Source organism: Chlorocebus sabaeus, chromosome 14 (genome assembly GCF_047675955.1).
Source record: "Chlorocebus sabaeus isolate Y175 chromosome 14, mChlSab1.0.hap1, whole genome shotgun sequence".
Classification (NCBI taxonomy): Eukaryota; Metazoa; Chordata; class Mammalia; order Primates; family Cercopithecidae; genus Chlorocebus; species Chlorocebus sabaeus.
The window spans coordinates 37,680,808-37,707,101 of NC_132917.1; the positions used below are offsets into that span (position 1 = coordinate 37,680,808).

Below are 26,294 nucleotides of genomic sequence, written 5' to 3' on the forward strand. Positions count from 1 at the left end.
GTTTAGATCATGTAAAAGAATAAAAAGTGGAGTTATGAACCATCTTACAATAATTCTGGTTTTTGTATTTGCCCATGTCTTTACCTTTACCAGATAATATTATATTTGTGTATGGTTCAAGTTACTGTCTAAGGTCCTTTTTGTTTCAACTTGAAGGACTCCTTTTAGCATTTATTGTAGAGAAATTCTAGTGATAATGAACTTCCTCGGCTTTTATTTAGAAATATTTTAATTTCTCCCTCATTTTTAAAGGACAGTTTTGCTGTTTATAGAAATCTCAGTTGACAGGTTTCTCTTTTCTTTCAGCACTTTAAATATATCATCCCACTGCCTTCTGGCCTGCAAGGTTTCTGCTGAGAAATCTACTGATAATTTTATTGAGGAATCCTTAAATGTAATGAGTTGCTTTTCTTTTGCTGCTTTTGAGATTCTTTTTGTCTTTAGCATTTAGTACTTCAACTATGATGTTCTTGGTGTGGAACTCTTTGGGTTTATCCCACTTGGAGTTTGTTAAGTTATTGCATTTGTGGCCGGGTGCAGTGGCTCACCCCTGTAATCCCAGCACTTTTGGAGGCCGAGGCGGGTGGATCAGGAGGTCAGATCGAGACCATCCTGGCTTACATAGTGAAACCCCGTCTCTACTAAAAATACAAAGATTAGCTGGGCGTGGTGGCGGGCACCTGTAGTCCCAGCTACTCGGGAGGCTGAGGCAGGAGAATGGCATGAACCCCGGAGGCAGAGCTTGCAGTGAGCCGATACCATGCCACTGTGCTCCAGCCTGGGCAACAGAGCGAGACTGTGTCTCAAGAAAAGGAAAAGAAAAGAAAAGAAAGTTCTTGCATTTGTATTTCATTGTGTTGCCTAGATTTGGGCTTTGGCCATTGTTTCTTCAAATTAGCTTACTGCCACTTTCTCTCTCTCCTCCTTCTGGAACCCCTACAATATGTGTATATGTCTGCTTCATGAGGCCTCATAAGTCCTTTAGGCTCTATTTACTTTTATTTTTCATTTTTTATTCTTTTTTTTCCTCAGAACTAATATTTTCAAATGACCTGTCTTAAAGTTTGCCTGGTTGTTTGTTTTTTACCTGTTTCAGTCTTCTGTTGGTCCCTTCCAGTAAATTTTTAGTTCGGTTATCATATGAGGGGTCTTCAAAAAGTCCATAGAAAATGAATATTATGAAGAAGCTACTCACTTGTTTCACAGTTTTTTGCACCAAAATAAGCTTATGCTAACTCACCATAATATATTTGAAAAGGATCTAGTTTGAGACACTAAGAAGGATAAAACATTAGTTTGAAAAGAGCCCCTATCAGAGCAACATGCGTTCTACTAAAATTGAAGTAAGAACAAACATCAAATTTATGGTGAAGCTTGGGTGGAAGAATGGTGAAATCATTGATGCTTTACAAAAAGTTTATGGGGACAGTGCCCAATAGAAATAAGCTAAATGGAGAACTCATTTGAAGAAGGGATGAAGTGATGTAGCCCACAGAGGCACATCCACATCAATTTGCAAGGAAAAAATTAATTTTGTTTGTGTCCTCTAATTGAAGAAAACCAATGATTAACAGCAGAAATAATAGCTAGTACCATAGACATCTCTATTGGTTCTCTTTATACTATTCTGACTAAAAAATTAAACAAACTTTCCATTGAATGGGTGCTAAAACTGTTGCATCAGATCAGCTGCAGACAAGAACAGAGCTTTCAAGAGAAATTTTTAACAAGTAGGATGAAGATCTTGAAGCATTTCTTTAAGGAATCATAACAGGAGATGAAACATGGCCTTCCCAGTCCAATCCTGAAGACAAAGTACAATCAAAGCAATGGCTACCAAGAGGTGAAAGTGGTCCAGTCAAAGCAAAAGCAGAATGGTGAAGAGCAATGTTAGGGCAACAGATTTTTAGATGCTCAAGGTATTTTGCTTGTTGACTTTCTGGAAGACCAAAGAATGATGACATCTACTTATTATGAAAGTGTTTTGAGAAAGTTAGTCAAAGCTTTAGTAGGAAAATTCTGGGAAAAGCGTCATCAGAGTATTCTCCACCATGATGATACTCCTGCTCATTCCTCTCATCAAACAAGGGCAATTTTGCAAGAGTTTCTTTTGGTGGGAAATCATTAGGCTTGCACCTTAGAGTCCTCATTGGATTTGACTCTTTTCAACTTTTGTTTCCTAATCTTAAAAAAAAATTTTTTTTAAAGCACCAATTTTTCTTCAGTTAATAATGTACAAAAGACAACATTGATATGGTTCAATTTCCAGGACCCTCAGTTCTTTAGAGATGGACTAAATGGCTGGTATCTTCACTTACAAAATTGTCTTGACCTTAATGAATTATGTGCTGAGAAATAAAGTTTATGTATTATATTTTTATCTTTTAATTCCTTTTTTCCATGAACTTTTTTGAAGTCCCCTCATACTTACCAAAGCTCTAGATGACATAAAATTTCAGGACATGTTGTATGTGATAGTTTCTAGGTCTCCCACAAAGATACTTCAGAAAGTCTGTTGTTAGGCTAGGTGCAGTGCCTCAAGGCCAGGCAGTGGCTCATGCCTGTAATCCCAGCACTTTGGGAGGACGAGGTGGGCAGATCACTTGAGGTCAGGTGTTTGAGACCAGCCTAGCCAACATGGTGAAACCTGGTCTCTACTAAAAATACAAAAAAATTAGCTGGGCACAGTGGCAGGCACCTGTAATCCCAGCTACTCGGGAGGCTGAGGCAGAAGAATCGCTTGAACCCGGAGGCGTAGGCAGCAGCAAGCCGTGATCACGCCACTGCACTGTAGCCTCGGTGACAAAGCGAGACTCTGTCTCAAAAAAAAGAGAAAGTCTGTTATTGTTTACTTGGTGTTTTCATGGGGAAATGAGGACCTCTTTCAATGTAACTCATTCCTGATGTACTTCTGTAAATACACTTTTATTTTCACAGTAAATAATGTCATTTTCTCCCTAAATAATGCAACTATGCTTTCAGAGATGCTATTGTTGCTATTGAAATAAACAGTTGATCATGCAGAGTTGAAGGGATAGGCATGGTTTTTATGAAAATTTAGAACAGAAGAAAGGACCAGAAAAGTATGTGTAGAACAAATGTTTGTAAACAAATTTGACATCTTAAGATGAACTTCTCTAGACCTGCTGAAAGGCTATTAGAAAATTCTAGGTTTGACATCAGATAATCTATGAAATGCTTTTGGGAGGAGGGGTGGGTACCACAAATCTAATTTCTAACCCAAAGTTAATAAATACAGTCAAATTTTCCCAATGATGCATGGATATGTCCTATTTTTAAAATTCTCTTTCAGAACTTTATCATAATTTTCTGAGAAATACCCAGTTTTAAATAGAAGATCCCCGTTCAAAGTAGGAAACCAATTTTCCCACAGCTGGTTTTTTTTTAATGTGGGAAGAGACTAGCCTACATGTTCTCTTTTGTTTTGTTGCCCAGTTTGCCTGGTGCTATGCCAATACCACATTGACCCAATTTCTTTAGCTTTATCCTTTATACTGCAGTCCTGATATTGTTTCTTCAGACTTGTCTTGGCTCTTCTTGCACTTGCCTTTCCATATTAATTTTAGGGTCAGGTCTGTTCCATAGAAAATTCCATTGGAATTTTTCTTAGAATTGCATTAAAAGTACTCATTAATGTGGAGCCTTATGAAATTGTTTTAATTAAATTTTCCTATCCAAGAATATATTGTTTTCCATTTACTTAGGTATTATTTAATGTTCTCAGATATTATTTTGTAATTTTCTCCAGAAAAGTCATTTTAAAACTTCTGTGAATTTTTTTCATAGGTATCTTGTATTTTTGCTATTATAAATGCTGTATTTTTATAAAATTTTGTTTTCTTGTTTTATAGAGTATAAGAACACAGTTGATTTTGGAAGATTGATTATAAATCTTAATTAGTTCTAATTACTTATATGTAAATTTTGTTAGGTCCTCTATTGAATAATCTTCAAAAAATAAGATTGTTTCTTCTTTCCAATTATAATTTTTTGCTTTTCTTTTAATATTGTTCCAAGAAGACCTCCAGTACAATGTCGAATAGAAAAGCAATATTGGACATCTTTTTCTATTCTTGATTTTGAAGAGACTGCTTCTAATGTTTCATAATTAAGTGTGAAATGTATTGCTGTTTTTAGTTCATAGCCTTTTTCAGATTTGAAAGGCCCCTCCCTCCCTCCCTTCCTATGTTTTCTTTCTTTTTTTTTTTTCTCTCCTGCTTACTTCCTTGCTTTCTCTTTCTTTCCTTCCTTTCTCTTTCCCATTTCCTTTCCCTTTCCCTTTCCAACAGTTTCTTGCTCTCCCATGCTGGAGTGCAGTGGCACAATCATAGATTACTGCAGCTTCGACTTTCTATGCTCAAGCAATCCTCTCACCTCGCCCTCCTGAGTAGTTGGGACTACAGGTGTGGGCCACTGAACCCAGCTAATTTTTTTATTTTTTGAAGAGACAGTGTTTTGCCGTTTTGCCCTGGCTGGTTTTGGACTCCTGGGCTCAAGTGATGTTCCTGCCTCCTGAAGTGCTGGGAATATATATACCACACCTGGCTCCCTTCTATTTCTTGTTTAAGGTTTTGGTATTTCTTTTGTCCTGAAGTGGTGTTGGAATTTATTGGAAAAGAAATTTTTTTGGCAGTGACTGAAATGATCAGATAGGTCTCATCTGTTGCGCTGGAGAAATTGTCTAATGTCAAACGGTGCTTGTAATTTCTAGTATAATCTCAATTTGGCTGTAATACATAATTTTATGTTTGTTGCAATTGCTCGATTGATATTTTATTGAGGATTTTTGCATTTATGTTTATGTGTAAGATTGGCCTATAATTTTTATTTTTTGTTATATCCATGTTTGGTTTTTATGTCAGTTATATTAGTTTTATAAAATAAACCTGAGGGGCATTCCATCTTTAGTAATTCTTTAGAAGAATTTGAATAAGCCTAATTCTTTGGATATATGGCAGATTTCACAATAAAACTATTCTATGTGTGCATGGGAGAGACAGAATAAGAGCAAGAGATAGAGAACAAGTTGGAGTAGATACATAATTCTGATGTAATTCATTTAATGGCTATAGCAACATTTGAGTTTTTGTTATTATAAAGAATAACATAAAGATAATAGCTTTGTACCTTTATAAAAGCTATATATTATTTGTTACCATAAAGGTCCATCTTTTAAATTATTTAATTTGGTGGTTTTTAATTTATTTACAGAGTTGCCCATTTTTAAATTGAATTATTTGTCTTTTTATTGTTGAATTATTTTATATATATTTTGTATACAAGTCTCTTATCAGATACATGTTTCATAACGTATTTTCTTCTATTCTGTGGGTTATCTTTTCACTTTTTTAATGGTGTCTTTTGAAGCACCTAAGTTTTTCATTTTGATAAAGTCTAATTTATACATTTTTTTCTTTTGTCACGTGTGCTTGTGATGTCATGTCTAAGAAACCATTGCCTAATCCAAGATCACAAATATTTGCTCCTGTGTTTTCTTATGAGAACGAAAACGTATACATATGAAACGTTGTCAAACGTTTTATAGTTTTGGTTTTTACACTTAGGTTTGATACATTTTGAGTTAATTTTTATATATGGTAGGAAGTGAGAGTTCATTTTTTGCGTTTGCTTATCCATTTGTTCTAGCACTATTTGTTGAAGAGTATTGTTTCCTCTACTAAATTGTCTTGGCACTCTTATCAAAATAAACTGATTATAATTTTAAGAATTTATTTCTCGACCCTTAATTCTGAATAGATGATCCATAATGTCTATTTCATATGTCTTACCCCAAGGACTAAAATATATTCATCTGTATTTTGTACTAGATTTTTAAAATATATAATATTTTCTTATACTATCCAGAGTTATGTTTTTTAAAAATAGAAGGTAGAGTTTCAATTTCATCTTTTTCCATAGAAATAACCATTTTTCCCAGCTGAATGCCAGAATTTCCTACTAATCTTACATGCCAACTCTCCCATGTACCACATTTTCGTATACATGTGGGTCTGTTTCTAGGCTCTGTTCTGTTTCATCATTCACTCATCTATTCCTGTACCAGTACCACACTGTCTTCAATTATTATAGCTTCATAGTAGGTCCTAATATCTAGTGGGGTAAGTCTTCTCCCCTTGTTCCCTTTCTTTAAGAGTGGGCTCTTTGCTTTTTCATATAATTTTTAGAATCATCTTATTTAATTCTATGAAAACTCCTATTAGGCTTATAAAGTTTGAATTGCACTGAATCTATAGATTAACCTGGAAAGAATTTACATATTTATGATATTAGGTCTTCTAAACCATGAACATGATATATTTCTCCATGAACTTAGGTCATTTTATAAACATCTTTTAATATGCTTTTATAATTTTCTCCATCGAATTTTCATATATCTTTTGTTAGATTTATTCCTAGCCATTTGATATTCTCTGAGGTCATTGCAAATGGAATGTTTTATGTAATTATGTTTGTAGTTTTTTGCTGATATGTAGAAATTAAACTGACTTTCATAAGTTAATCTTATATTCAGCCAATTTGGTAAACTCTCCTATTAATCATAATTTATAGATTTTTTGTTTTTGTATAAATAATAACATCTGCAATAATAGGATTACATTTGAACAAAGATATGAAATATGCAAAGAAGTAAACTATATGAATATCTGGAGAACATACCAGCCAGAAGAAAAAGAAAATACAAAGGGTTTAAAGCAGGAACATGACTGATATGTTCAAGGAATATCAAGGATTAGTTAGAGTTTCTGGAATGCTGTGAGCAAGCAGGAAAGTGATAGACGATAAGGCCAGAGGTTTTGGACCAGATTCTGTTAGGTCTTGTAGACTACTGAAAGGGCTTAGGTTTTCACTCTGACTTGGGCATCTGTTGGAGAGTTTTGAGCAAAGGAGTGACATGATCTAAGTTATTCTTACTACTGTGTTGAGAATAGAATATAAGGGTCAAGGATTAAAGCAAAGAGGTGTGATAAGGGGTCATTGCAGTAATCCAGATGAGATAATGGAAACTTAGACTAAGGTGGTAGTGCGGAGAGGTGAGTAGAAGTGGCTAGATTCTGGATGTATTTTGAAGATAGAACCAACAGGATTTGCTAACAGACTGGGTATTGCTTAAGAGAAAGAAAAAAAGAAGCATCAAGGATGATTCCAAGATTTTTGGTTTGAGCAATTGGAAGAGTAGAGTTTCCATTAGTAAAGAATGTTATTGAAGAAGTGGGAGATCAGTTCATACAGGGTCTTCTTTATAAGGCATATGAAAGAAATTTAAGAACTTGCTTTGTCAGTATTTTTGTTTGTTTCTATCTAATGGGAGCTGCAAGTTGTGAAACTGCATTGGCTGCTAGAAAATGAAGAACATTTGTGTCCTTCGTAGCAAAGATATAGCTGTCTAAAATTTGTGTGTGTTTTATATTGACTTCATTCACATTTGGCCTTTCTCTTTTTTCACTACTTCTAATTTATTCTCTTATATGTTATATATCCTTGTATACCTCCTTAAAACCTTTTTAGAACAGAGTCTGAATTAATAAAAAAAAGTTGTTTGCATTGTTTGCTGGAAAATGAAATATGGGCGATAGTATTAATTTTTAAAAACCAAGGTAAAATTTAAATTTAGAACATCATCTTGAACTATAAATATGTGTTTGTGTGAGTTTACACACTCACAATTTTGAGTGCCTGCTGAGTTCCTCCAACTCTGTATCATCCATTCGGCAACATTCAGTGAACAGTGCTGTTCTAGGCACTTGATACATCAATTAATGAACTTACCCTTCAGGGAGCTTGCATTCTACTGGGGAGGATGCTGACAAACAGCACATGTAGTAAATTAGTAAATTACACAGTGTGTTAGAAGGTAATACATGCTGTGGGGGAAAAGAAAAAGTATGATAAGGGAGGTTAGAGATGAAGGGAATATGGGGATTGCGGTACTAGAGTGGTCTGGATGAGCCACATTGAGAAAATGAAATTGGAGCAGAGACTTGAAGGAGTGAGTTATGTGGCTGTCTAAGGGAACAGCATTTCATTAGAGGGAACGGCAAGTGGAGGTTCCGAGGTAGGCACGTGCTTAGAATATTGAAGGAACAGTTAGGTGACCTGTGTGGATTTGAATGAGTGAGAAGAGTGGTAGGAAATGAGAGAAAAGAGGTAATGGGATCGAGGGCAAATTGCGCAGGGACTTGTAAACTTCTGTTAGGACTAGAGCTTTTTCTGAGTGAAAGTGGGTGCCACTGCAGAGTTTCAAGCATAAGAGGGGCATGATTTGACTTGCATTTTAAAAGGATTGCTCTGGCTGTTATACATAACTTTCAAAGGAGTTGATGATTATTTCTGCAATTTTAGGTATATTACAGCTAATACTGACACAGAAGAACAGAGTTTTCCAGTCCCTAAGGCATTTAACGCACTTGTAGAGGAATTAAATTTAGATGTCCTTCTTCAGAAGGTAGATCATTTACGTATGAGCGAGTCTGGCAAGTCGGAGAGTTTTGAACTACTTTGTGACCACAAAGAAAAGGTAAGAGACATGACAATGGCACTTCGTATAGTTTCATTTTTTTATTTAATCCACCATCTCATTCAGTTATGACTACAATAATTGTGTCATGGTTCCTTCCCACAAGCTAAATGATTGATGTAAAATTTCTCTATAAAATGACTAAAATTGTTTTAAATTTATGTTATTTCTTATTTAAAATGACTAAAATTTTAAAAAAGTAAACATAAAAGTTTATTAGACTCTAAGGTCGTAAAAATGAGAACCAGAGCTATAATTATGCAGATTTACCTTTATTTGATTTTTTTTTTTTACTAATTTATATATTTAACAAATATTTTGAGACAGCTATGGGTATTTAAAGCTATTTCTACCAATGGTCATTTGTTAATTTTGCAGTGTTTAATGTTGGGTCTGAATAAGAAAAGCCTGTCCAGAGCTCTCACCACCACCACTAAAAAAAAAAAATTAAAATTAAAATTAAAAGAGTTTGCAGTGTCCCATGGAGAAATAAATCTCTATTTCTCTGAGGATTTAGCAACTCTAAACACATTGTCTAAAACTTGATAGATCTCCAGGATTATATTTAGGTAATTTAAGTAAAAAAAACTGACTGCTCTTTTGAGTATATGCATTTTCAACTTACAGATATTAACTGAGATGCTCATTATATTGATAATAGATAACTTGGAAAGGAAAAAAAGAAAAGGATATGACAGCTCAGGAAGAATTTCTAGATTTTGCTGCCTATCAAATCTCTCCTCTGCATAGATGGAGCTAGTGTCTGGATAATATTAATTGGTTTTAAGATCCAAATGTAACACTACATTAGGTCATATTTCTTAGCCATGAGTATTTGGATTAAAAATGTTTCACACTGAATTATGCATATACATAGATTCAATAATATATAAATACAAGTTTAGCTGCCTAAGTTTTCTCAAAGTTGCAGTAGAAAACAAGAATAGAATAGACAAGTTACCAAGTTAATTTAACAGGCAACTCCATCTTTCTTTTCAGTTTAGAGATGAAATAGAGTTTATGTGGCGATTTGCTCGTGCTTATGGAGACATGTATGAACTATCTACAAACACACAAGAAAAGAAACATTATGCTAATATTGGTAAGCATTTTGTAAAGATTATTCTCAAGTAGCAATTAAGATCTATAGTAAATCATGCAGCCATAAAAAAGGATGAGTTCATGTCCTTTGCAGGGGCATGGATGAAGCTGGAAACCATCATTCTTAGCAAACTAACACAAGAACAGAAAACCAAATACTGCATGTTCTCACTCATAAGTGGCGGTTGAACAATGAGAACACATTGACACAGGGAGGGGAACATCACATAGCAGGGCCTATTGGGATGTGGGAAGCTAGGGGAGGGATTGCATTAGGAGAAATACCTAATGTAGATGTAGGGTTGATGGGTGCAGAAAACCACCATGGCACGTGTATCCCTATGTAACAAACCTGCATGTTCTGCACATGTATCCCAGAACTTAAAGTATAATAAACAAAAGATCTATAGTAAATCACTAGTGAATTTTAATTAAAGCTAAATTATCTTAGCTAAAACCAATATGTTTAATCTATTTTAATATGTTATGGTACAAAAAAATGTGCAGTCTCAGAACAGAAAGGCATTTTAGGACTAAAGTATATGTCCTTCAGAAATATTTGAGTATATTAGAATAGGTAACCGAAAAAACTTAAATTTCATCTTTTAACTTCATAAAACATAGAAAGACAAGAAATGTAGTGGCAGTGTTTGAGCAACAACAGGCAGAGGACAAGTGTCTTCAGCAATTGTCAACCACAGTTAAAGTAACACATCTTACTTCTATAATGTAGAACTCCAGGGATCACAAAGAATAAACTTGCAGATTTTAATGTTTTTCCAAATGTATCATGATGAAACAAGATTAACCTTGTTAAAAACTCTGTTTGATAATTGTCTGAGCTGAATGATGATTACATGGTGGTTCATTATTCTGTCATCTATACTTTTTTGTATATTTTTGAAATTTTTCATCACAACAACTAAATAGACAGAATGTCAAATTGTTATTTTTATGCCTCACCTTGACTCTTACTCGATGTCAAAACGTGTTCTTGCAAAAGCCCCTACCTGCCATCTCTCTGAATGTCAGTATAGTACTTTGACATCAAAATCCTTTGAATTCTTCATTTATTCCGAAGGCTTCTCTTTTCCAGGCTTTTCTTCTAGAAAAGATAGCCAGAGGAAGACACAGCAAGAAAGATTTCTACCCAGGCTAGTTCTCTGTAATTTTTATTTCCAAGTAGAAAGTTTTACTAAACTCCTTATAATTATATTTTTCCACTTGGAGATTCATTTGCTAAATGACCTTTGTGCTTTAGTTTCCCCCAGTGGGAGGAAGATGAGAGGGTTTCCCCCTCTTGTTTGCATATTCATCATCAGCTTTGTAGAGTTTTTCTGTAGCAATCCAGTTTGTAGACCATATACAAAACAGAATTCTAGAGAAGAGATGTATTAATTTCAATGTGAATAAAAACTTAACCAAGGAGAACAAGGGGATTTATTTTCATATCTACTGAGAAAATCAAAGTATATCTATGTAAACTATTCCAACATTCATCAATATTAGATACATTTTTTTCATAAGTACCTGCCCTACCCTGGGTATTATGTGCTAAGGTAGGAATAGGATAGCAAAATAGATATGTTTTCAGACCACAGGGGAGCTTATGGCTTTGTAGGGGAGGCAACACTATTCAAATAATCATACATGTACAAAAATGAATGGAAATAAGCTCTTATTAAAGAAGAGTACAGAGGCTGGATGCAGTGGCTCATGCCTGTAATCCCAGCACTTTGGGAGGCCAAGAGGGGCAGATAGCTTGAGCTCAGGAGTCTGAGACCAGCCTGGGCAACATAGGGAGACGTTGTCTCTACTAAAAACAACACACAACTGAGGTGGGAGGATCAGTTGAGTCCAAGAGATCAAGGCCACAGTGAGCCATGATCTCACCACTGCACTCCAGCGTGGGTAACAGAGCAAGACCCTGTCATAGATAGATAGATAGATAGATAGATAGATAGATAGGGAACGGTTATTTGCGAGCACACGTAGCAGAAAGGAGAATATGATGGCAGACGATGGAGGCTGATGCAGGGAAGTCTTTCTTACGGAAGTTACAGTTTCCCATAGGTAAAATCGCTCTGGATCTCTATTCTTAAATGGAATGGGAGTTTAATTGAGTTAATGTCTTAGGTGGTGAAATTCGTAAAGAAATAGGTTGAAGGGAATTCAGGGGCAAAAATGAAGCATAGGATTGAAATAGGATATATCTAAAAAAAAGGGGGGAAGAGTTTATAGTGCTGAAGAAAAAGGAGTAGAAAAAGCCTCAGATGTGTTCATTCAGATATTGAAATAAAAGTAAAAGAATTCCTTTAATTTATCCATTTAATAAATATTTATTCAAAATTATTTTGTCAAGGAACAGTGTGAAAATGAAGGGTGGAGGGAAGGGGAGGAGGGAGAGAAGGAGAGGCATAAATATGATGAAGGCTGCACAACACTAAGGAACTTACTCTGTGGAAAAGATAATAAAGGGACAGCCAATTATATTCAGTGTATAAGGAGTAAGTGCTTAGTAATGGTAATAGCCAAGTACATTGGAGCTGAGAGCAAGGCAGGGGCTCAGACCAGCCGTGGAAGAACGTTGGGATTCAGCATGAGGGAGGAAGAAGTGCAGGAGATTTCTTCTCATAATAGCATGATTAAGGTTGTTATGCTTAGGAAAGATTTGATCACTGGAGAGTACAAAATTCTTTGATAAAACTCAAAGTGAGTATATCATTATACAGTATGTTTCTGAAGTATTATGATATTAATCTTATATTTAAAGAAACATTATTCTAATTTTCCTAATTAAGTAATCGATATGAATGCATCATAAAGATGACAAAATACAGTTGTCTAAAGGAAATAGCGTTACTTTTGTCCTGACTACATAAGTGAGGCTATGAATCTAGTTTGTATACTACCCAGCTTCTTTTTATATTCTTGGAGTGATGGAATCACCTCTATTTCACGCTTCTGGTAGTATGCTGAAAGTTTTATTCATTTGGTAATGTAGCTGAAAAATTGATTTAGTTTTTAATGTTTTTTATATTCAAAAGCATGTTTTTAACCATTTAAAATTGCTAATTTCTTTAATATTTGTTCACAATGCAGTTAATTATTATTAAAACACTTCACTTTTTAATTCTTTCAAATTTATGTAGATTTCTACACGGAATGTTTCTCTTAATGGATTGTGCTGTAGAATGGCACCTTAACAAATTAACAAATAGAACCATGGTTTCAGAATAAAATATTTGTATTTATAAAGATTATCTCGGCCACTTATTTAGAAAGGCATTTTGCATATCCTTGGATAGTCTCTTCAAGATAATAATAATAATAATGGATCAGGGAGAAAAGAAGTTATAAAACAAAATGGCCCCTTTTGAGAAAGATTCTCAGAATACAGTTCTGTTTTATTGCAGGTATTTTGATTTTCCAAGCCATAAACAAACCTGTATCCAGATTATTATTATTTATTATTATTATTATTATTATTATTATTATTGAGATGGAGTCTTGCTCTGTCCCCCAGGCTGTGCAATGGTGTGATCTCAGCTCACTGCAACCTCTGCCTCCTGGGATCAAGTGATTCTCCTGCCTCAACCTCCTAAGTAACTGGGATTACAGGCATGCACCACCACACCCAGCTGATTTTTGTGTTTTTAGTAGAGACAGGGTTTCGCCATGTTGGCCAGACTGGTCTCGAACTCCTGACCTCAGGTGATCCACCTGCCTTGGCCTCCCAAAGTGCTAGGATTACAGGCGTGAACCACCACGCCCAGCCCCAAATTAATTATTACATTGTTAAAAATTACTATAAAACTAAGTAAAATAATTTGGGGGAATTATTTATGTCACTGAACCTGTTCATTATTGTGAATGATTAGTCAAGAACTTCTCAAGCTTCCCTGACTCCCTTACTCCTTCAGGCAGAGTTAGTTACCCACTCTGCTGTGCCCTCTTTTTCATCTTGTTCTTACTTTTTTATTTTTGCATGTAACTTATTTGTTTATATACCTGCAGCATACAGAACAGTGAGCCCTTGGAGGTCAAGGACTCTGTCTTATTTGACATTTTATTGACAGACACAGTACGGCACATAGTAGGTACTCCGTAAATGTTGTTTGAATGGAATACAAAAAATTTCTATTATGCTTTGTAAGCAATAATTAAATGACGTTTCTTGCACTTGGTTAAGTTGCTTAGTCTAGTGTGTGTCAGACCTTAGCATACATCAGAATCATTGGAGGCTCATTAAACCACAGATTACTGGGCCCCAATCCCACAGTGTGTGATGGAGTAGATCTCCAATGTGGCTGAAAAGTTCTCAAAGTTGCCACGTGATGCTGATGCTTCTGGTCTTGGGACCATACTTTGTGAACCATTGAGTTAATTCAATAATCCACCTCCTACCAACTCACATGAAGGTACTAAGTATAAGCACTCTTATCTTTCAGGAAGAACTTTAAGTGAAAGGGCTATTAATAGAGCACCCATGAATGGACATTGTCATCTGTGGTAAGTATATAGGTTTTATGCAGTCTTTTAAATTCTAACCTGCCTCTTTATAAATTAAATGGATTTTTCAAAATATTATTGACCCATACGTTTAATCTGTCAGTCACATTCACTGAAAAATGTATATAATAGCACAGTAACTGTTCTTATTCTGTTTATTCACATATTGTTATTATGCATCTTTTAAATGTATTTAAGGGAAACTTATTGAAAAATTCTTGAATGAATCTACGAAGTCTACTGGCTTTGAAGATGATATGTTATAATTAAATCTAGTTCAGCATAACATTTTGTTTGAACACAAATGCTAAAATGTTAGCATGTTTCTAAATGAAATGTAGAAAAGCACGTCAACCATTTCTTATGCATTGATGCGTCGTAATATACAAATTCCACAGATCAAGGAAAAGCCATTTATGATATAAAAAGTTCAAACAAAGAGAATCTAATTAGTTAGATTTGTATAGGTAAATATTCTTAGAGCAAAAAAAAAATCATTCTTGTGTTGTGTTTGGACCCTTTGTATGTTTATGTAAACATTATTTTATAAATATAAATTATAAATTATAAAACACAAGAAGGAATATATTGTTTTTAATTATTCTTCCTTTTACTTGTAGTTGCATTTTTACATTTATAGTTCCTTGGTTTCTTTTTCTCTCCAGCAATACAGGTGCCCCAGATAGTGGGAAGATACAATAATAAATGTATGACGCTTTCTTCAGCCCTAAGTTTCCAGAAATCCACCCTTCTTTGCGATTACTTTATTTTCCATCCCTACGATGTAGGGGCACTCTTAGGCAAAATCTCTGTTAAAATGGCTCCCTTTCCACAGGTCCACAGTTGTCCCACAGAAGACTCATTTTTTTCCCACCAAAATCTGAAGTACAAACATTTTCTCAAAGTAGACCTGTTTTTTCACCTGCCACCAGCAGGGGGAGCTCCACTCACAGACTCTCACTTCAAATTCCTTGGGGAGGAATCCGGTAACATTTTATTTGTCCAAACTCAAAGGGACACATGCCAAAATATGAATAGAGTTTTTGATGCTGCCCTCACATAGTTTTAGATGAGATGCAAGCCTAGCCCCTGCCCTCTGTCATGAGAGGGTGGAAGGTGGAACCCACAGCACCCTAACCCTGGAGAAATCCTCACTCCCAGTCTCTTCCTCCCTCCAGTGAATTCTTTGCCTTCTCTTATGTAGCCTGGAGAAGAGTGAAGGGCTGAATCTGGCAGAACCTGTGAATAATTTCTTAGTATGTCACGGATGAGTAATAAAGAATCTTGCTTTAGGGATTGGAGTACCTAATAGATAAAGTATTGTTTTGTATTCTTGATGCCTCTGCCAAAATTCTAGGGAAAAAGGTAATTTTCCAGGTAACAATTTGGTACAGACTTTTAAGATCATTTCCCTAGAACAGACGGTCTGGCTATTATATTAGCCAGGTTTACCTATATAATCTAATTTACATAATAACACTAGTAGATTAACATATATGTTAAAGCACTTTCGTTCTTCTACTTTTAGTAGTAACTGTAATAAATTTGTGGTGATCAAGCCCTACTGTCTCTCTTCATCTTCTTTGATAATGGAGGTATTTGGGAACTGGTTAGCCTAATTAGGATGCAGAAAGAACACTGAAGTCCTACTTTTAACTCTCAACTCCTCCTCCTCCCCTCCTCTTCCTGTCTCTTACCTCCCGCCCCTCTGTTCCCTCCCCTCCTCTTCCTTCTCTTCTTTCTCCCCCTCCTCTATTGCTCTTCCTTTCCCATCCTCTGTCCTCTTCCTTCTCTCCTACATGCATCTGTACCCACGAAGAATCACATTAAAAATGTGCATTTGGTGTAAATCCTCAATTTGAGGTTATTTATCAGTGTGGGTTTCCAAATTTTTATAGAGGAACAATGTTGAATTTTCTCTGAGGGCTTCATTAAGTACCTTGAAATGTATCTTGTGAACATAAATTATGCTGAACTCTGGTTTTCCCAGTCTGTCTTCCACTAATCTGGTTACATCTCCTTTGTTCATCATCTTTTACTTTTTGTTGAGAACCAAATGCCTTGTTTATAATCATAGCATTTAACCCCAATATTAAATCTTATCAAAACACAGAGTAGTGATCCAATTGTGTTTCACCTAATTTCTTATTCAGTATCAGTTTTGAATTTAAAAAATTAAAATCTAATTAGTTGATTAAGGTTTAAGAACTTTAAATGTCAATTTAATCGTAATTCTTATACCATATCCTACTGAATGCAAAAGTCCTCTTTAAATAGTAGATATTTGAGGTGATGAAAAAAGAAATTTAAACTTTGACTTGAGAAGCAATGGGTGAAATTTAGGTGGTCTGATTTTATAATTAATTATAATAAAATGTTGAAATCTCATTCTGCTGGACTGTCTTTAATTATGTTAAAACTGAATTAAGACTGAATTTATTAGTATGTTAATAAGACGTTTTCTCATTCATTCAGCGTGAATGACAAACTATGGCCTGCAGATGAATTCGACTGCCTGTTTTTGTAAATAAAGTTTTATTGGATCACAGCCACACACAGGCATTTTTGCACAGCAGCAGAGTAGTTGCAAAAGACTGGCCCCAAAGTCTAAAATGTTTACTATCTGGCCCTACTGCAAGAGTTTGCAGACCGTGGTTTATAGCATTATATGATGGTTTATAAACCTTCAGTTTGAAACAAAAGATGTAATCTTTAAGAATTATTTTCATAAAGGGTTAATATTATTTGGAAATGATTGAAAAATAATCATTTTAGTGACTTAGTTTTATCTCTATCTTTTCCTAAGTGAAATGGCTTTGTAACTTTAGGGCTGTATATGCTTTCTATAAGATTCAGTTGTTTTTGTTGTACTGACAAAAAATATTTAATACTTCTGGAATCAAGGGAATGAGAATAAAGTGACCAATGGATTTGCAGTTTGTTGGCCAAATAAGCCTGACCTTAATTATAAGTAATGTCTTACATATTGGTTGTGCTCTACTGTTTGCAAATTATATCCACATGTCTTAGAACATGTGATTCACAGAACAGCTTGTTTTCACTTTATAGATGGGGTAAGCAAGGTACTGTGTGTATGTGTGCGCGCACACATGAGTGTGTGTGTTGATTAGTAATCAGAGCCATACAATAAGTGGAAAAACAGAAACTAGAACCCAGTTTTGTATTCTTGTATGCCAAGTCATTTTTCTGTTAACAGTATGCTGCCTCTGCTTTTTCATAGTATAAACGGCATTGGTGCTGAATCAGAAATACTGCAGGGAAATTCATGGAGTTGTTTTAGTAGTTGTTGAAACAGTATGATAGTCAATGATTAAGGATATATTCACTATCAATGCAAAGGAAAATACAGTGTTCTTGTCAAAACGTATGTAGTTAGAATGACCTCTAGATGGAGGTAATATACCGTGTTGTGAATTAACTTTCTTCAGAATTTCCATCAGCCTGTGTATTTGAGAAATAAAACATAAAATTATGTATTTTAAATGAACAGTATTTAAAATAATATACACACACAAACATAGGTAGAATTGATTGAAAGAAAAGGAGTAATGACCCTTTGGGAGAAAGTGACCAGGTACCTTTGAATTTATGATACATAAAAAGATAGATAATATTTTAAACTTTAAAAAAGCAGATTCCAAAAAAATATGAAAAATGTAACTCTAAGGGCAGATTATTTAAAAAGGAAAATTATATATTTCATATAATTGTATTTATAAATCATGGAGTTTTTTTCCCTTGACTCAGAGTAACTTGGAGAGAATATGTTGAGAGAGCAAAATAAAAGCCTAGAGATGTGCATAAGTAGTTCTGATTTGCAGAAAATAGCAGAAGATAGATTCTACCACTATAGACCAGTGAACATAGCATCTATGCCTTTCATTCCAGCACAAAGAGTTCGATGGGTTGTTTTGTGCATCTCTAGATAAGTGTGTAAGTTGAAAGAGAACCAACATAGATTTTTCTAAAAAGGTGAAATGATCTATTTTTTATTTATTTAATTAATTAATTAATTTTTTTTTTTTTTTTGCTAGTAGACTAGGGAAATCGATCCAGTATACCTGGATTGAAGTAAAGCACTGAGGCAAGTTCACTCATAACATTCTTTGGACAAGATGTAGAAATGTGGTCCAGCTTTGAGTCAGCTGACCCATACTGACTGAACAGTTTGAGGCTCAGCTATTCAACAGATCACTGTCAGTCTGGGGGCGATTCTAGGGCCAGATCTGTATCTTGGTCCCCAGTGTGTTCAGTAATTTTGTTGATGGGGGAAGAGATAGAAGGTATGCTTATAAAAGTTACAGAGAACACAAAATTAGGAGTAACAGGGTATATGATGGATGACAACAGTAACTCAAAAGATTTTAACATGTTGAAAAAGATACCTAACAAGTTATGATTTCATAGAAATAAATATGAAAGGAAGGATGGAGAGAAAGGTGTCAAAGATGACTAAGGATAATAGGGAAATATAGAAATTTGAATAAAGTATAGATTTTAGTTAATAGTGTATTAATATTGGTTCATTGTGACAATTTTGTATCAATATTGTATATCAATATTGGTACAGTTTTGACAAATGAACTGTAGTAATGTAAGATGTTAACAATAGGGAAAACTAGGTGTGGCATATAAAGAAATTGTCTGTACTATGAGAATTTTTTTGTAAATTCAAAGCTATTCTAAAAGTATATTTAAATAGAAAGTGGCCTAAAATTTTAAGTCCAGATAATTTGGGAAATGATAATGCCCATGACAAAAAGAGAGAGTCTGGGGAGGTAGTTGTGTTGAATTTGGAAGGATTAGAATTGTTCCCCAAATTGGAACTTGTTGGGAGGAATGATTGAACAGAATGGCAGAGACCATTTCAAAATAACACAGTGAATAAACAATTTGAATAGTCCTACTTCTGTTGAAGAAATTGAATAAATAGTTAATAACTTTCCAAAACAGAAAGCATCAGGATCAGACGGGGTCATTGGTAAATTCTACCAAATATTTAAGGAGAAAATTATACCAATTACATAAGATAGAAGTAGAGGGTACACTTCCTAACTCATTGTTTGAGTGTAGCATTACCCTAATACCAACATCAAACACTAGAAGGAAACTGTAGTAGACCAGTATCTTTCCTGAACATAGAAGCAAAAATCTTCAATAAAATATTAGCAGTTTGAATCCAACAATATATAAAAAGAATTACATAACCAAGTGAGATTTATTCCTGGTATGCAAGGCCAGTTCAACACTTGAAAATCAATTACTATAATCCATCACATTAACACACCAAAGCAGAAAAAAATCACATGATTATTTTAACAGATGCAGAAAAAGCATTGGACAAAATCTAACAGTCATTCATAATGCAAAGAGAGAAACTCTCAGCAAACTAGGAATAGAATGGAATTTCCTCAACTTGATAAAAAAAAGCAACATTGGGGGGCGGAGCAAGATGGCCGAATAGGAACAGCTCCAGTCTCCAACTACCAGCGCGAGCGACACAGAAGACCAGTGATTTCTGCATTTTCAACTGAGGTACTGGGTTCATCTCACTAGGGAGTGCCAGACGATCGGTGCTGGTCAGCTGCTGCAGCCCGACCAGGGAGAGCTGAAGCAGGGCGAGGCATTGCCTCACCTGGGAAGCGCAAGGGGGAAGGGAATCCCTTTTCCTAGCCAAGGGAACTGAGACACACAACACCCGGAAAATCGGATAACTCCCACCCCAATACTGCGCTTTAAGCAAACAGGCACACCAGGAGATCATATCCCACACCTGGCCGGGAGGGTCCCACACCCACGGAGCCTCCCTCATTGCTAGCACAGCAGTCTGTGATCTACCGGCAAGGCAGCAGCGAGGCTGGGGGAGGGGCGCCCGCCATTGCTGAGGCTTAAGTAGGTAAACAAAGCTGCTGGGAAGCTCGAACTGGGTGGAGCTCACAGCAGCTCAAGGAAACCTGCCTGTCTCTGTAGACTCCACCTCTGGGGACAGGGCACAGTAAACAATAACAAATGCAGCAGAAAGCTCTGCAGACGCAAACGACTCTGTCTGACAGCTTTGAAGAGAGCAGTGGATCTCCCAACACGGAGGTTGAGATCTGAGAAGGGACAGACTCCCTGCTTAAGTGGGTCCCTGACCCCTGAGTAGCCTAACTGGGAGACATCCCCCACTAGGGGCAGTCTGACACCCCACACCTCACAGGGTGGAGTACACCCCTGAGAGGAAGATTCCAAAGCAAGAATCAGACAGGTACACTTGCTGTTCAGAAATATTCTATCTTCTGCAGCCTCTGCTGCTGATACCCAGGCAAACAGGGTCTGGAGTGGACCTCAAGCAATCTCCAACAGACCTACAGCTGAGGGTCCTGACTGTTAGAAGGAAAACTATCAAACAGGAAGGACACCTACACCAAAACCCCATCAGTACATCACCATCATCAAAGACCAGAGGCAGATAAAACCACAAAGATGGGGAAAAAGCAGGGCAGAAAAGCTGGTAATTCAAAAAATAAGACCGCATCTCCCCCGGCAAAGGAGCGCAGCTCATCGCCAGCAACGGATCAAAGCTGGACAGAGAATGACTTCGACGAGATGAGAGAAGAAGGCTTCAGTCCATCAAATTTCTCAGAGCTAAAGGAGGAATTACATACCCAGCGCAAAGAAACTAAAAATCTTGAAAAAAAAGTGGAAGAATTGATGGCTAGAGTAATTAATGCAGAGAAGGTCATAAACGAAATGAAAGAGATGAAAACCATGACACGAGAAATACGTGACAAATGCACAAGCTTCAGTAACCGACTCGATCAACTGGAAGAAAGAATGTCAGCGATTGAGGATCAAATGAATGAAATGAAGCGAGAAGAGAAACCAAAAGAAAAAAGAAGAAAAAGAAATGAACAAAGCCTGCAAGAAGTATGGGATTATGTAAAAAGACCAAATCTACGTCTGATTGGGGTGCCTGAAAGTGACGGGGAAAATGGAACCAAGTTGGAAAACACTCTTCAGGATATCATCCAGGAGAACTTCCCCAACCTAGTAGGGCAGGCCAACATTCAAATCCAGGAAATACAGAGAATGCCACAAAGATACTCCTCGAGAAGAGCAACTCCAAGACACATAATTGCCAGATTCACCAAAGTTGAAATGAAGGAAAAAATCTTAAGGGCAGCCAGAGAGAAAGGTCGGGTTACCCACAAAGGGAAGCCCATCAGACTAACAGCAGATCTCTCGGCAGAAACTCTTCAAGCCAGAAGAGAGTGGGGGCCAATATTCAACATTCTTAAAGAAAAGAATTTTAAACCCAGAATTTTATATCCAGCCAAACTAAGTTTCATAAGTGAAGGAGAAATAAAATCCTTTACAGATAAGCAAATGCTTAGAGATTTTGTCACCACTAGGCCTGCCTTACAAGAGACCCTGAAGGAAGCACTAAACATGGAAAGGAACAACCGGTACCAGCCATTGCAAAAACAGGCCAAAATGTAAAGACCATCCAGGCTAGGAAGAAACTGCATCAACTAACGAGCAAAATAACCAGTTAATATCATAATGGCAGGATCAAGTTCACACATAACAATCTTAACCTTAAATGTAAATGGACTAAATGCTCCAATTAAAAGACACAGACTGGCAAACTGGATAAAGAGTCAAGACCCATCAGTCTGCTGTATTCAGGAGACCCATCTCACATGCAGAGACATACATAGGCTCAAAATAAAGGGATGGAGGAAGATTTACCAAGCAAATGGAGAACAAAAAAAAGCGGGGGTTGCAATACTAGTCTCTGATAAAACAGACTTTAAACCATCAAAGATCAAAAGAGACAAAGAAGGCCATTACATAATGGTAAAGGGATCAATTCAACAGGAAGAGCTAACTATCCTAAATATATATGCACCCAATACAGGAGCACCCAGATTCATAAAGCAAGTCCTTAGAGACTTACAAAGAGACTTAGACTCCCATACAATAATAATGGGAGACTTCAAGACTCCACTGTCAACATTAGACAGATCAACGAGACAGAAAGTTAACAAGGATATTCAGGAATTGAACTCATCTCTGCAGCAAGCAGACCTAATAGACATCTATAGAACTCTCCACCCCAAATCAACAGAATATACATTCTTCTCAGCACCACATCGTACTTACTCCAAAATTGACCACGTAATCGGAAGTAAAGCACTCCTCAGCAAATGTACAAGAACAGAAATTATAACAAACTGTCTCTCAGACCACAGTGCAATCAAACTAGAACTCAGGACTAAGAAACTCAATCAAAACCGCTCAACTACATGGAAACTGAACAACCTGTTCCTGAATGACTACTGGGTACATAACGAAATGAAGGCAGAAATAAAGATGTTCTTTGAAACCAATGAGAACAAAGATACAACATACCAGAATCTCTGGTTCACATTTAAAGCAGTGTGTAGAGGGAAATTTATAGCACTAAATGCCCACAAGAGAAAGCAGGAAAGATCTAAAATTGACACTCTAACATCGCAATTAAAAGAACTAGAGAAACAAGAGCAAACACATTCGAAAACTAGCAGAAGGCAAGAAATAACTAAGATCAGAGCTGAACTGAAGGAGATAGAGACACAAAAAACCCTCCAAAAAATCAATGAATCCAGGAGTTGGTTTTTTGAAAAGATCAACAAAATTGACAGACCACTAGCAAGACTAATAAAGAAGAAAGAGAAGAATCAAATCAACGCAATTAAAAATGATAAAGGGGATATCACCACCGACCCCACAGAAATACAAACTACCATCAGAGAATACTATAAACACCTCTACGCAAATAAACTGGAAAATCTAGAAGAAATGGATAATTTCCTGGACACTTACACTCTTCCAAGACTAAACCAGGAAGAAGTTGAATCCCTGAATAGACCAATAGCAGGCTCTGAAATTGAGGCAATAATTAATAGCCTACCAACCAAAAAAAGTCCAGGACCAGATGGATTCACAGCTGAATTCTACCAGAGGTACAAGGAGGAGTTGGTACCATTCCTTCTGAAACTATTCCAATCAATAGAAAAAGAGGGAATCCTCCCTAACTCATTTTATGAGGCCAACATCATCCTGATACCAAAGCCTGGCAGAGACACAACAAAAAAAGAGAATTTTAGACCAATATCCCTGATGAACATCGATGCAAAAATCCTCAATAAAATACTGGCAAACCGGATTCAGCAACACATCAAAAAGCTTATCCACCATGATCAAGTGGGCTTCATCCCTGGGATGCAAGGCTGGTTCAACATTCGCAAATCAATAAACATAATCCAGCATATAAACAGAACCAAAGACAAGAACCACATCATTATCTCAATAGATGCAGAAAAGGCTTTTGACAAAATTCAACAGCCCTTCATGCTAAAAACGCTCAATAAATTCGGTATTGATGGAACGTACCTCAAAATAATAAGAGCTATTTATGACAAACCCACAGCCAATATCATACTGAATGGGCAAAAACTGGAAAAATTCCCTTTGAAAACTGGCACAAGACAGGGATGCCCTCTCTCACCACTCCTATTCAACATAGTGTTGGAAGTTCTGGCTAGGGCAATCAGGCAAGAGAAAGAAATCAAGGGGATTCAGTTAGGAAAAGAAGAAGTCAAATTGTCCCTGTTTGCAGATGACATGATTGTATATTTAGAAAACCCCATTGTTTCAGCCCAAAATCTCCTTAAGCTGATCAGCAACTTCAGCAAAGTCTCAGGATACAAAATTAATGTGCAAAAATCACAAGCATTCTTATACACCAGTAACAGACAAACAGAGAGCCAAATCAGGAATGAACTTCCATTCACAATTGCTTCAAAGAGAATAAAATACCTAGGAATCCAACTTACAAGGGATGTAAAGGACCTCTTCAAGGAGAACTACAAACCACTGCTCAGTGAAATAAAAGAGGACACAAACAAATGGAAGAACATACCATGCTCACGGATAGGAAGAATCAATATCGTGAAAATGGCCATACTGCCCAAGGTAATTTATAGATTCAATGCCATCCCCATCAAGCTACCAATGAGCTTCTTCACAGAATTGGAAAAAACTGCTTTAAAGTTCATATGGAACCAAAAAAGAGCCCGCATCTCCAAGACAATCCTAAGTCAAAAGAACAAAGCTGGAGGCATCACGCTACCTGACTTCAAACTATACTACAAGGCTACAGTAACCAAAACAGCATGGTACTGGTACCAAAACAGAGATATAGACCAATGGAACAGAACAGAGTCCTCAGAAATAATACCACACATCTACAGCCATCTGATCTTTGACAAACCTGAGAGAAACAAGAAATGGGGAAAGGATTCCCTATTTAATAAATGGTGCTGGGAAAATTGGCTAGCCATAAGTAGAAAGCTGAAACTGGATCCTTTCTTTACTCCTTATACGAAAATTAATTCAAGATGGATTAGAGACTTAAATGTTAGACCTAATACGATAAAAATCCTAGAGGAAAACCTAGGTAGTACCATTCAGGACATAGGCATGGGCAAAGACTTCATGTCTAAAACACCAAAAGCAACAGCAGCAAAAGCCAAAATTGACAAATGGGATCTCATTAAACTAAAGAGCTTCTGCACAGCAAAAGAAACTACCATCAGAGTGAACAGGCAACCTACAGAATGGGAGAAAATTTTTGCAATCTACTCATCTGACAAAGGGCTAATATCCAGAACCTACAAAGAACTCAAACAAATTTATGAGAAAAAAACAAACAACCCCATCCAAAAGTGGGCAAAGGATATGAACAGACATTTCTCAAAAGAAGACATTCATACAGCCAACAGACACATGAAAAAATGCTCATCATCACTGGCCATCAGAGAAATGCAAATCAAAACCACAATGAGATACCATCTCACACCAGTTAGAATGGCGATCATTCAAAAGTCAGGAAACAACAGGTGCTGGAGAGGATGTGGAGAAATAGGAACACTTTTACACTGTTGGTGGGATTGTAAACTAGTTCAACCATTATGGAAAACAGTATGGCGATTCCTCAAGGATCTAGAACTAGATGTACCATATGACCCAGCCATCCCATTACTGGGTATATACCCAAAGGATTATAAATCATGCTGCTATAAAGACACATGCACACGTATGTTTATTGCACACTATTCACAATAGCAAAGACTTGGAATCAACCCAAATGTCCATCAGTGACAGACTGGATTAAGAAAATGTGGCACATATACACCATGGAATACTATGCAGCCATAAAAAAGGATGAGTTTGTGTCCTTTGTAGGGACATGGATGCAGCTGGAAACCATCATTCTTAGCAAACTATCACAAGAACAGAAAACCAAACACCGCATGTTCTCACTCATAGGTGGGAACTGAACAATGAGATCACTTGGACTCGGGAAGGGGAACATCACACACCAGGGCCTATCATGGGGAGTGGGGAGGGGGGAGGGATTGCATTGGGAGTTATACCTGATGTAAATGACGAGTTGATGGGTGCAGCACACCAACATGGCACAAGTATACATATGTAACAAACCTGCACGTTATGCACATGTACCCTACAACTTAAAGTATAATAATAATAAATAAATTTAAAAAAAAAAAAAGCAACATTTACAGGAAACATACAGCTAACATTATGCTTCATGGTGAGAAACTTGCTTTCCAACCATTAAGAAACTAAGATCAGGAGCAAGGCAAGGATGGTCCCTCTCACCACTGCTTTTCAACATTATACTGAAAGTTCTAGCTAATGCTATATAACAAGAAAAGGAAATAAAAGGTATGCAGATTAGGAGGGAAGAAATAAAATTATTTCCAAATGACATGATTGTCTTTGTAAAAAAAATTTTTTTTAATATCTTGGAATTAAGCAATTATAACAAGGTTGCTGGATTCAAGGTTAATGTACAAAAGTGAATCAGTTTCCTCTATACCAGCAATGAAGAAGTGGAGTTTGAAATTTAAAACATATTACTATTTACATGAGCACCAAAAATATTGAAATACATAGATGAAAATGAACAAAGTATGTACAAGATCTCTATGAGAAATGCTTAACAAATATTCAGCAGGCGAATGAATAAAACTATGTATATCCATTCAAT

At 36.3% G+C, this 26,294-nt stretch overlaps 1 protein-coding gene across 5 annotated transcripts in view; it reads left to right on the forward strand.

The window, feature by feature from the left end:
* Nucleotides 1-26,294, forward strand: part of LOC103220469 (regulator of microtubule dynamics protein 2) — a 106,499-nt gene that overhangs the window by 55,868 nt on the left and 24,337 nt on the right. For all 5 annotated transcript variants that reach the window (XM_073022925.1, XM_073022926.1, XM_007970917.3 and 2 more), the window contains 3 exons: nucleotides 8,383-8,557; nucleotides 9,557-9,659; nucleotides 14,110-14,170. In XM_073022925.1, coding sequence (XP_072879026.1) covers nucleotides 8,383-8,557; nucleotides 9,557-9,659; nucleotides 14,110-14,170 — 339 coding nt within the window. The remainder of the gene's footprint in view (nucleotides 1-8,382; nucleotides 8,558-9,556; nucleotides 9,660-14,109; nucleotides 14,171-26,294) is intronic.